Source organism: Cynocephalus volans, chromosome 3 (assembly GCF_027409185.1).
Source record: "Cynocephalus volans isolate mCynVol1 chromosome 3, mCynVol1.pri, whole genome shotgun sequence".
Taxonomy (NCBI): domain Eukaryota; kingdom Metazoa; phylum Chordata; class Mammalia; order Dermoptera; family Cynocephalidae; genus Cynocephalus; species Cynocephalus volans.
The window spans coordinates 120,065,584-120,078,655 of record NC_084462.1 but is presented as its reverse complement, the minus strand read 5'-3'; the positions used below and the strand labels follow the sequence as shown (position 1 = coordinate 120,078,655).

General features: G+C 33.3%; 1 protein-coding gene and 1 pseudogene across 13 annotated transcripts in view; both read left to right on the top strand.

The window, feature by feature from the left end:
- RALGAPA1 (Ral GTPase activating protein catalytic subunit alpha 1) overlaps window positions 1-13,072 on the top strand; it is a 236,104-nt gene that overhangs the window by 201,597 nt on the left and 21,435 nt on the right. For all 13 annotated transcript variants that reach the window (XR_010022974.1, XR_010022970.1, XR_010022972.1 and 10 more), the window contains 2 exons: window positions 3,336-3,494; window positions 5,161-5,288. Coding sequence is in view for 4 of the 13 variants with exons in the window: in XM_063091099.1 (XP_062947169.1) it covers window positions 3,336-3,494; window positions 5,161-5,288 (287 nt within the window). In the remaining 9 variants the exon portion in view is untranslated. The remainder of the gene's footprint in view (window positions 1-3,335; window positions 3,495-5,160; window positions 5,289-13,072) is intronic.
- On the top strand, window positions 5,821-12,909 carry LOC134371748 (magnesium transporter NIPA2-like; annotated as a pseudogene).

Below are 13,072 nucleotides of genomic sequence, written 5' to 3'. Positions count from 1 at the left end.
TATATTAGGCCAATCTTTAAATATCTGAAAAGATAATACATAAAATGCATATTAGATTTATTTGGTAAGGCTCATTTTGGAAGTACTAGTTTCAGGAAGGCAGATTTTAGCTTAGTATAAGGAATGTTCTAATGATTATTGCTCTTTAAAAGTGAAATGGGTTGATTTGTGAATTAGTGAACTTCCCATCCTTAGAAGTATTCAAGCAGAGGCAGAGTATCTACTTCTCAGGGATATTACAGCAAGAATTTTTGTGTTGAGTAGGAAATTATAGCTTTAAGATCTTCTCCAGTAATAACATTCTATAATGTATTGGGGTTTATGTTATATTCCTTGAGTTCCAAAATGACATCAGCAGCAGCTGAAATAAATTTGCAAGAGTAGTTTGATTGCCAGTCATTTTAACAGGTGTATCCCAGGTACAGAAGTCTTGTACCGTATGCCAGAAATGAATCAGGATCTGGGTCCAAAAACATGAAGGTAGGAACTCCTTTAAAGAGTTTTCAAGGGCCGGCTACGTGGTGCATTCGGGAGAGTGCGGCGCTTGGGAGTGCAGCGGCGCCCCTGCCGCGGGTTCGGATCCTATATAGGAGTGGCCGGTGCGCTCACTGGCTGAGTGCGGTGCGGGCGACACCACGCCAAGGGTTGCGATCCCCTTACCGGTCGCAAAAAGACAAAAAAAAAAAAAAAAAAAGAGTTTTCAGAGTATAGGAAAGCCTGCAGACAATCTTGAAAATCCATAAGAGAAGGAATACATAAAATAAACATAAAATTCTATGTAGAGTATGTACGTCAAATACACATACACTTGTAATTTCTTATTAACTTTTTTTTTTTTTTTTTTTTTGACAGCTGGCCAGTTCCAGGATCTGAACCTCTGACCTTGGTGTTAACAACACTGTGCTCTAGCCCACTGAGCTAACCGGCCAGCCCCTCTTATTAACTCTTAACCATTAAAAATTCATTCTTTCAGTAGTCATTCAAAAATTTCTAAGACACATAGCAACAATTGTAGAAGTTTCTCAATTTATGTTTAATTATTATTTAGCAAGTTTTAAAGATATAAAAACATGCCTCATGATGACAGCCTAAAGTGATTACTTTTTTAGCTTTTGAATATAAATAAGGGATTTACATGAAGCATTTCCCTTAAAATGTTTGAACATGTTGAGAATGACTTTATTATGCGCATGGTTCTGTGCCAAAAATCTTCATTATGACATTTTGGCAAAATATGTTGTTCTTTTCCATTAAACTTCTATAACAGACTTTTAATACTGTATGGACGATATTTGAAGACAAGCTTTGGTTAAAAGATAAAAGTACAGTTGCCCTTTTCTCTCATTTCTTTTAGATAAGTGAGCAACTAGAAATTATAGATAGTTTTGGCAAAAGTTCAAGGGTTAATGTAGCAGATAAATAAAAGGAATTTTCTGTAAATTGAGACCTGCATTATTTCAGTTGTCTTGTCTTTCCTAACCTAACTCATTTAATTTTAAAAAGTAAATACTTAAATTCTTCCTGACAGTGTGCTCAGCTTTTACTATCGTTTATTACTTCAATTATACTTGATATCACTTAGAACAATCTGCCATTTGGAAATCTCAGTATAGCCTGGAGCTTAGTATTAGATCTGGCTGCTATTGTAACATGTACAGCATATGACATTAATGTATCAAAATTAGATTGGATCATCCCTCCTGGTTAAATTTATTTCACATTTCTTTTGTATTCAGTTAACATAAACCTATTAGGGAAGCTGACACATGGGGATGGCTGTATAGGAAGGATATTTTTAAAGTATTTTGATTAAAAAATGAAATTATAGAGCCATGGCTTTTCTGAGTTGAGTAATCTTTTTTGCTTTTTAAAAATGTCACAAAGCTCAAGTCTTGCATTTATATCATTCAAGTTGTGTGTGTATATGTACATATATATGCGTACGTATATATGTATATACACATACAGATATAATGAGTTACTCCAGGGTTAAGGAATGGCAGAAGAGAACCTTTCACTAATTGGATTAACTCCTTTCTTTGTTTAAATTACACATTAAGTTTTTTTCCTACCTTGTGATCTTTAAGCCAAATAAATGACTATTTCCAAAATAGAAATTGCCTGTATGTTAGCTCAGAGTGTAAATACTACTGACACTTATCTCTAGTTTTTCTTCCAGCCTTTCCCACCTGCACTGTATCCAAATAACTATAGAAAAGCTAGGTAAAATATATACCAAGGGCCTACCCCATGACTCACTCAGGAGAGTGTGGCGCTGGGAGCACAGTGGCGCTCCCGCCGTGGGTTTGGATCCTATATAGGGATGGCCGGTGCGCTCACTGGCTGAGCGCGGTGCGGGCGACACCAAGCCAAGGGTTACAATCCCCTTACCGGTCACAAAAAAAAAAAAATATATATATATATATATACACACACACACCAAAAGTGGACTCAAATGTTTGCAGTGGTAGAATCAGTAAATATACTAGGATAGTGAAATTTTATGATAAAATTCATGTTTATACAGTAGCCTTTATAAAGAAAAATCAATGGGTTTTAAGTTCATTTTTCTAGTAACTTATTAGAAATCCAACGTTTGAATGCTTTGCCTTTTTACAACTTTAATTATTATAGCATTAACTCTTTCTGATTGCCTGAGACATCTTTGTAAGCACCATTCACAACTTTAATTATTATAGCATTAACTCTTTCTGATTGCCTGAGACATCTTTGTAAGCACCACAGATATTCAGATAACATCTTGAGGTTCTAAAAAATCTCAAGACATCTATTTGGAAGAATTTTTAAATTAAATGGGCAAAGAAAACCTAGAAATAAATTTGTTAAACCTAACATAATCAACTTTCTCTTAATAGGTGATTATCCAATTTATGAATTATCTATTTCTTTTACTTCTCTTCCTCTTGCCTTCTTCAGGCCACTTTACTGTTCATTAGCACTTCCAGAGGATGGTCAGGAAAAAGAAGAATCTCAAATCAGTCACTCTTAAAATACTCTTTTAAACATACTTTGAAAAGATTTGTAAGAGAGAATTGGTGCAGTTGCTAGTTAAGAGTATTTGGGCTATATGTGAATCTTTTTTTATCTAATTTCTCTCTTTTTTTCATTGACTATGGACAACTGGAATTATTTGGTTTTCTGCAGTGTCTTCTAATGTCTTTGAGTGTTTGTGTTTTACATGTTGTGAAAATGATTAAATGAAATTAATTTTTTAAAATTTCTTTTTCCCCTTTTCACAGTATGTTGTCGGTAGGTGTAGACTATATTCGCAGAGGTTTTATAAAGCACTTTAAATTATTTTCTTGGTTTTCCAGTTGAGACATTTAGGAAATGATGAAGTGCACATTGTTTGGTCAGAGCATACTAGAGACTACAGGAGAGGAATTATTCCTACAGAATTTGGTGATGTCCTTATTGTAATATATCCAATGAAAAATCACATGTTCAGTATCCAGATAATGAAAAAACCAGAGGTAAGAACTCCTTATCTTCCTTTTTTTTTTTTTTCCTTTTTGGTTTTGGCAACTGGCCAGTAGGGTGACCCAAACCCTTGGCTTGGTGTCAGCACCACTCTTTAACCAAGTGATCTAACCAGCCAGCTCCTTATCTTCCATTTTAATAATAGATTTTGAGTTCTATATGAGTTTGTAAATGTCTATCCATCTTACAGTAGAAAAACTGGACTATGCATCAAGTTGTGAAAATGGGGAAAATGCAACACAGATTCTGGCAGCTATGTGAATTGTCTAAGCCTGGTTCAGAGGGAGCTGAAACAGAATAAATAGCAAGAAACTGTGTTTGAATGGGAGATGTATAGTCAGTGGCACAGCAAAAGTTCACTTACGCTAAGCTCACAAAAGGATTTGCTTTTTATTGAGAGAATGATTACAATTTTCTAAAAGACACAGTAGGAAGTAATCTTTCCCTTTAGAATAGGAACATATAATTCGTATATTTTTAGTTGGTACATCTTATTAAGAATACATGATTATTTAGTCATGTCACTTAATAAGTGAGAATTCTAAAAAATTTTTTTTAAAAAAAAGCCAAGAAGTTCTGTTACCTATTCTATAGTTGGGTGTCATATAGATAGATAGATACATACATAAAAAATAGATATATAAAAAAATACACTATTGCAGAAGTATTTTTTCTTTCTAGATAATAAAAGTTTGGTAGTATTTTAGTGTGTTTTTTTTAACTGAGTTCTTTTTGTTTATAGGAAACCTTTTTTTTTTTTTTCTTTAAATAAGAAACAGGGTCCCACTGTGTTGCTCAGGCTGGAGTGCAATGGCTGTTCATAGGTGCAATCCCATTACTGATCAGAAAATGTATTTTTTGACAGTTCATCATGAATCTTCAGAATTCCTTGAATTGGGTTGTTTCCCACATGTAATTTTCACGAATAGCCAAGTTTTTTTTATAGTTCATCTAAACCAGATGTCAGCCAACTATGGCCCACAGCCTGATTTCATACAAACCACAAGCTAAGAATGTTTTTTTTTACAGTTTTAAAGGTTTGTTGTTTTTTTTAATTGAAGAAGAATATAGAACAAACATGTGGCTACAAAACCTAAAATATTAGCTATGTTATCCACAGCTCATGTCCTTGACTTCGAGAACTGCCATTTGTGCCAGCCATATTCAAATGGAATAACTTCTGAAATTGTCAGTCAGCTGACAAAAATAACATTTAATTATCAATACATGGATATTTTTTCTAATAAACCACATAATAAGTGCTTTAGGTTCTGCAATGAAGCTGGTATCACACAAAAATAATGAAAAACTTTTTGCCTTGTTGGCTCAGTGGAGAAAAAGGAGTTTACTTCCATTGTTACATTTTTTTAAACAATTGAGATTACAAAAATTTGAAAATTGGCAGGATATATAAATTTAGTCAGTTATATGAAGCACATGGTTCTTTTGAATGGACACTCTGTAGACCTTTGGCATTTTTTGTTTGTTTATTGACCTAGTATAAGTGACCTAGTATGGAAAAGAATTCAATTCAAATAGTATTTTTACTGAAGAACTGTAGAGGAAACAAATACTTATGTATGCAAAGTATGTTGATTGTTCTTATTTATACTCTTTCTGCAATTTGAGCACCAAATTATGTTCTAATTTCTCAATCAGGTTCCCTTTTTTGGTCCACTTTTTGATGGTGCTATTGTGAATGGAAAGGTTCTACCCATTATGGTTCGAGCAACAGCTATAAATGCAAGCCGTGCTCTGAAATCGCTGATTCCATTGTATCAAAACTTGTATCCTTTTTTTTTTAAAACAGTATGGTTTCTACTCTAAAGTATGTTTTCTTTCCAAGGTAAATATTTCTTTTGTGTTGTTAAGACCTTTGAGTTTCTGTTTATTGATATATAGAAAATGGAGTTCCTCCCCTGTGTTTGAGCAATTATGATATTTGAATGATGTATTTTCTTTTATATACTTTTAATCAGTACTGATCTTTAATTAATTAGACTCCCATTATGTGCCAGGCATTCTGCCATTCTGATTACAGAAATAACCAAAACAGTCATTGCAAAGAACTCAATCTAGTTGGGGAAACATCCTGTTTTCAGTATACATGCTGTCATAGAGGTATGCGCAGGTATTTCAAAGTACTGTATAAATAACAAGGGGCCTCTCCCTCAGCTGGAAGGGGTGATGGTATCAGAAAACACTTCTGAAAAACATGAGGATTAAACCAATCTTGAAGGATGAATAAGAGTTAATCATGTGGATGAGATTAAGAAGAGCCTTTCAGGCAGAGGGAGCAACATAAACAGACATGGAGGTATGAGAGGACATGGAGTGCTTAAGAACGTAGCTTCTGGAACCAGAGTGCCTGGACTGAAAGCTGACCACCACTTTCTTAGCTGTGTAGCCTTGGGCAAGTTGATTAACCTCTCTGAGCCTCTGTTTCCTTTTCTGTAAAATCAGAATGATTTCTAGTTTATGGTGTTAAGAGAACTAATAATGAGTCAGTATATGTTTAGTGCTCTTAAAACAGTGCCTGGCACAAAGTTTTAAATTTTAAATTGTTTTCTGATATTCTTTTCTAATGTGAATTTGTGTTTTCCATACACTTTTTCTATATGCTTAAAAACATTTTATTATTATTTTTCTTTTACATAGTAAACTGTAAAAGTTAAGCTTTAAAAGGAAGGCTTTTTAAAATATTTCATGTTCCATTCCACATGAAATGGATTTATTATCATAACTTGGTAGTGTACCATGTATATTTTCTTTTAATGAAAATCGACATAAGCAATCTGATTCCTATGTAATTTCTCATGTATTCTGACACTATGAAATGGGATTATATGTGGATCATGGCATGTTACATTGATTAAGCTTAATAATGACATTTATGTAACATTTCTTATTTGTGGCATTTATATCTTCACTTTCAGTTGAAAACTTAAATTTGAAGTGGTCATTTCAGTGAAATGATAAGGATTCAGGGGCCTTGAATTCTTCACAAAAATAAAATTTGGAGAAATCCACTAAATAGAGATCTACCAATTGAAAAGAAATTTCAGTGGGAAAGTTCAGTGAGTAGTATAGACATGGAGAAAGTGAGTTTATTTTCCAAATCACTTGTCTTTGACTATACAGTCTGTTGATTGTTTTTGAGCATTGTTTTGAAGACTGTGCAGTCCGCTGATTGTTTTGAAGTATTAAGGAAGATCTATTCAAGAAGACCCTCAGAGGTTTTGTGAACCCTGCTGAGCTCACCCAGAAGTCAGGGTCATTTTCTTACCATTGGTGTCTGGAATCTTCAAAGTTGCTTCACTCAGATGTGAGTAAGCTAGGAGATTGATTCGTGAAACCCATGCCCACAGTTTACCATTTTGAAGGTCCTACTGACTAATTCTCCCTTTCCTAATTTACTTTTTCTAAATTTTAATTCTTCTGATTTTCGTCTCATTGTAATACTTTCATAAAAGCTTTGTAGTTTTGGTCTTTCTCTTGGAGTATACTTTTCAGTTTATTGTCTCCTGACTATCTGTAGAAAGGTAGCTAATCTTACGCAGAATATATAGGTTATTACTAATAATTTTATCTACATTGTTAGCCTCACTGAGGATGTCTGCTTTCTGACCTTTGCCTCTTTCACAGTTTGCCTGATCCTGATGTTCATTTTATCCTGAGGTTTAGTGTCCTCCACCATTTCATTTAAGGCACGATTGAAAGTGGAGTACATAGGTGGACATGGAAGAGATTGAACTTTGTGTAAAAAAAATGCCTTAAATCTTTTTGGAAAGTGGTTAGATTGTAATGCAAAATTCTACTTGCCTCTTGTGTCACAAAACAGGAACTCGATTTATTGAGCAAACACAAATTTTCGGCCCCAAGGTACAAACAACATTTAAGATGCACACCTTACCGAGTAGTTTTTTAAAATGCAAATCAAGAGTTTTGGGGATATGGCTTAATTTTTTTTCTACACCCACTCACGTTAATATTCTTCTATTTCAGATTTCATGTTACACTAGAGATATGAAAGGTGGATTTGCAGTTAGAAAACAATTTTAACTCGAGCTCTGCCTTGTGGTCTTGGTCAAATCACAGACTTTCTTAACCTCATTTTCTTCTTCTGTAAAGATATTCATACTCATCTCATAATTGTTTTAAAGATTAAATGAAATAATGGATTTAGATGTGCTTAGTAAATGTTTAATAATAAGTTATATTATTTTGTGCAGTGATTAATTCTGTTAATTTTAAAGGTTATTGTCAATATAAAACAACTCTACCCAACACCAAGGAATTACCTAATTGGATTTTTATGTTTGGTTGATTGGTAGGTTGATTCATTGGGCTGGATTCTCAGGCCTACTTCATGAAATTTTTAATAGTTAATCTTGCTGAGAAGTTAATAGATAATACATTGGAAAAAATTCTAGGAATAAGAGAGATAATTTTATATGAAAACAGTAAACATAAACACTTCAAGCAAATCATGAAGAGTTTCTACCAGCAAAATTGCTTCTGGAACACTTAGTGTAAAAACATTAAATCAGATAGATCAAACAGATTTTTTTGTTTGTTTGTTTTGTTTGTTTTTGTTTTTATTACAAGATAGTAGATACTAGATATTTCTTGACTTGGAAGCTTGACTTGGAAACTATAGGAAATTGTTTTCCCATACTATTTAAGTATAAAGTAGACATGCTTATAGCCTTTACTAATCTGAACACAGAATCATTTCTCACAAAGATGGACAAAGTTTTGTATTAATTCTAAATGTTGGGGAAAGTTACTTAATACAGGTAGATTGATTTTTAAATGAAAGTCAATATAAATTACAACTAAACATTTGTATTTTAAGATATTGAAATATAGGTATATCTTTTAATTTTAAATACTTATTTCAATTCCTTGAACTATTTAAGTCAAGTGAACAGATACAATGTGGGGGGGGGTGAGAGGAACAAGTAAAGGGGCATGAAAATCAACTACAATGTATTTTGAGAAGTAGAATAAAATAAAATAAATACCTATTTCAGAAATATAATGTATTTGATTTTGAAATGTTTATTTTTGATAAGTCCAGATTAAGTTCTCATTAAGGAGAAAATCTGCACTCTAAAACAGATCAATAAAGTTAACATAAATTACAACAGAAATTGAGATAGAAGTAGTCTTTGAAAACCACCAAAGTTAATACTTTAATCCTCATAAAAGAAATGAAGGAACAAAAAAAAAAGTAATAAACTCAGTTATATTTTGATAATTGTACTGCTGTGTCAGTTATCTTATGCCCAATCAAAGTACCCACTAAGATTCCACAGCATAAATTGTGCTATTTATGATCATTAAATACAGTTTAAATTTTATCCTAGGAACATCTTCTGTAACTATGAATCTAATGTTGTTCACTAAATGAGGACAATATTGATTGTCATATGCTGCCCAAATCGATAATGCTGGCAGCCAGAATTACAGTAATCTGTCAGTATTGATGACTGTCTTTTAAGCTTTGAAACCTCTCTTTCATTTCACTTGTTGTTTCTTATATTACTTATACCTGAAAAGCAAGCATTTTCTTGCAACCTCTGATTTTGTCAGCTAGGTACTTTTTTTTTTTTTTTGGTCGTCTCTGGAGCTCAGTTTGTTGGTTTGATCATATAATTAGAATTGAAATACAGCATGAGAGGAAGACCAGGCAGATTCTGGGTAACCATTGGACCAGAGGAATGTTTCAGGTTTGATCTTAGCCATCATTTATTAGTTACCTATTGAAGTGTTGGTTTTTTTGTTTTTGTTTTTTGCAGTAGGAATAATAATTTCAAAGCATTAGTTTCATGACCTTAGCCATCATGACTCTGTTCCTTAAATAAAAATTTTAAAGCAATTATTTGTTTTGATTTTAAAGACATTTGACTTAGACTTCTAAAGATACAAATGTTAAATATGATGCTAGCATGCACGTACTGTTGGGGTTTTTTTTTCTTTTTTAATGTGAGATTTATTATACTAGAAATTTTCAGAAGTTACAGTCTATAGTCATGTCGTATTAGGGTTTTCAGTAAATCTTTCTTTCTATGTTTGTATATATATACACACATCCTGTTGGTTCGGTTGGTTTCTCTGAGAACCCTGATTAATACCACATGAGAGATTTATTTTTAGAGATTGGCTCATGCAGTCGGTTGGGGGCTGGCAAGTCCAAAATGTGTAGGAGACCCAGGGAAGAGTTAATGTTGCAGTCTGAGTCTGAAAGCAGTTGGAGGCAGAATTCCCTCCTTCCTCAGGGGACTCGGTATTTTAAGGCCTTTAATTGATTGGATGAGGCCCACCCACATTATGGAAGGTAATCTGCTTTACCACAGTCTACTGATTTAAATGGTAGTCACATCTAAAATATAACTTCACGGCAACATCCAGACTGGTGTTTGACCAAAACCTAGGTTCTGTGATCCAGCCAGGTTGACATAAAATTAACCATGATTGCTTTGTCAGGTACACACACAAAAAAATTAACCAAGTCCTGTTTTTCTTAAGTCTTCTTTTTAACCTTTCTTATTGTAAAATATAATTTGAGTAAAGTACATAGATCATAAATATACTATATGATGAAGAATTAGTTTAACCACCACCAGGTAGAGAAACAGAGCTGTTCTTTTTTTCTGCTTTCAAAAATATTTATTAATCACTTACACAGTAGTAGTAAAGATTTTGAGAGAGATGCAAAGACAGATCAGATGGCAATCCTGTCTTCATAAAACTTACAATTTAATAGGGAGATAACTATATGTACATTAATAATTATAATACAAGATGAAATGAAAATGTCATAGTAGGGTTATAGATAAAATGCTGTGAAATTTCCAAGGGCAAAGAAATTACTTTGGAGTAAGAAGATCAGGAAAGAATGTATAGAAAATCTGGGCCTCAAAGAGTGAAATTTCAGTAGATGGAATGCAACATGTCTGTTATAATTCTTGTAATTTAAAGTTTGGAGCTTTGGGTGTATGTATATATGTAATATTCTGAAATGTACAATATGGGGGATATTATACAGTTAAATGACATCTTTAAAGAACATTTCGTTCCTAGATTTAATGTTCTTTCCTACCACAACTAATATTATTTGATTTCTTCTAATCTGTTTAGATTTGACTTTTTCTTAAATGTCAGAATTGGGTTTCTGTTTAAGTTTATCAGATAAATTCCCAGAAGTCAATGATCATTTCTCAGTTAGTTACATACAGTTTGTTATCCCTGCAGTCCTATTCAAGTGTAAAAAACCTGTTGCAAAAATAGGAAAGCCAAAACTAAAAGAAATGTAATTGATTAGCTCCATTAATGCAGTTGCCTTTCATTATGATCGAACATTGTAAAACCTCTGAGGGGGCCCATCAATATTGCTGGCATTTCATGTTAAAAGAAAATGAGTTCATTGAGAAACTGCATAATTGTATGTATCTACTGACTTTCGTAGGTTATTTTCTGAGAAGATAACATTAAATATGGGCTGTCCTTAATTTAATCTGTAAAGGATAATAGTACTAAATGCAGGATTGTTGTAAGGATTAAATGAAATTATATGAAGCACTAAGCAGCTTCTCTGTTATGTAGCAAGAGCTCAGAAATACTCTTCTAAAACACAAAGCTAACTATACTAAAAGACTGCTTATTGAAACAAGTCTAAGTTTTTTGACCACCTGAAAGCAATTCATTTTATCTTGCCCTCCCACACTCATATTTCTCACTTTAGTTTTGTCAAACATACCTATATTCCTCCCTAGCTTCACCCCGCATCCTTACCTTCATCTCCCACCACACTGACACCCAGGACATTCTATATGTGTCCAGCTAAACCATATTCATTATCCCTGAATACCCTTCTCTTTCAGGCCCATGTTTTTTTTACCAAAAAATGCCCATCTGTACTCTTTTCTACCTAATATACTCACTGTTCATGACCCAAACAAAATACCCTTTGGAGGAAAAAAAAATTATTTTACTAAGCAAAATTATTGCTCACACTGCCTCAGAACATTTTGTTATAGTACTTACCATGTGTATGCACATATTACCAAGTCTTACTTATCCTCCTTGTTTTACTAACATCCAGCACAGTGACTAGTCCATGATGGGGGCTAGAAATTTATCTAGCCCTTATCTCGTAATAAGATAGTGTGGATGGATTCATGGATGGATGGATTCTTGACTATTGATTTTTTTCTCTTTAACAGAAAATTTCTAAATCATTTGAAAATGATTTGCCAGTATATTTTTTAAGTTTACTTACATTTTTATTATCTATATTTTTGAAGTTTATGATTAGCATAATTTTTTTTTTAAGAATGAAAAACCCCAAAATCTTTTTTTTGTTTTTTTTTTTTTGTAGTAACTTATAATTTGTGATTTGTATTTGACTAGGCTGCAGTTCTTAAGAGCTTGCTAGGTAAGTAAGAAGAGGAAATCTAGGACCAGTAGGGAGAAAAGTGAGCTAAGACACCTCTGACTTGATGACAGTGACAGATGTTGGCTTAGGGAGGATACAGCTTGGTGTCCCTTCCAAGGAGGCAGTGCGTGGCTGTCACCCTGAAGGCTCACACTTCCTGCTGTAGGTCGAGGAAAGTGGTAGCCATGGGAGAGTAGTAGCGGCTATGTGACTGTAGATGCTGGTGAGGTCTCCAATTTTACTGCTTGAACATTTGCACCACCTACATTAGTGATTCCAGTAGGAGACTCAATATCTGTAAGTTCCTTGTTCTTCATACTTTATAAATGAAAGTCTTAAACTTCATTTACAAATTGGTTAGTTGTTAAATACTCTTAAGATTTGTAATTATGGTCATTTGTGCTTCAAAGAAGAGAAGATAATTCTTCAGATAAAATATCTCACCAGCTAAGTGATTCAGGTTTGATGGTCTTTGAAATGCTCACAGCCATTGTGCCATTGATATTAACCATTGTAGTAGGACCTCTCCAAGAGGAGACAAAACATTCTTATTTATCTAACAATCTGCTCTGTAATTGGAGCATTTAAGTCTCCTGTATTAAAGACGTGGGCATTGCTATTAAAGACTTTTTTGCTGTGCTTAAACATCCTGTTGGCCTGGGTTTTGCTGCCAAGCCTTATGTCCTGTGTATTTATTACTATTTAAACAGGGGCCCTGAATGTGTACAGCACTTCTGCAGTGACTCTAATATATTCTTTACTACATCAGTTTTAATTTGTTCTGCCATTCTTTTTGAGGAATGGCAATATATGCCTATTGGTGATGTTATTGGTATGTTGAGGAGCTTCCTTACATTCACTGTAGGAATTTTTTATTGCATACCTTTAAAGATGTTACTTTTGGTCTAGCAAATCTGACTTTGTCCTTTAAAAAAGATATAAAAGCAATAAATGTAAGTCTCTGATATGTAATAAATTTGTGATAATATAAAGAAAGTTTATTCTGTGGAATTGAGCCAGTATCTAAAAATTTAATTCTCTGATGTTCTCTCGAGACTATATATTTTTTATGTTTTACTAATATGGACCAACAATAATTTCTTATATTCCAACTTTGAGCTCACAAAA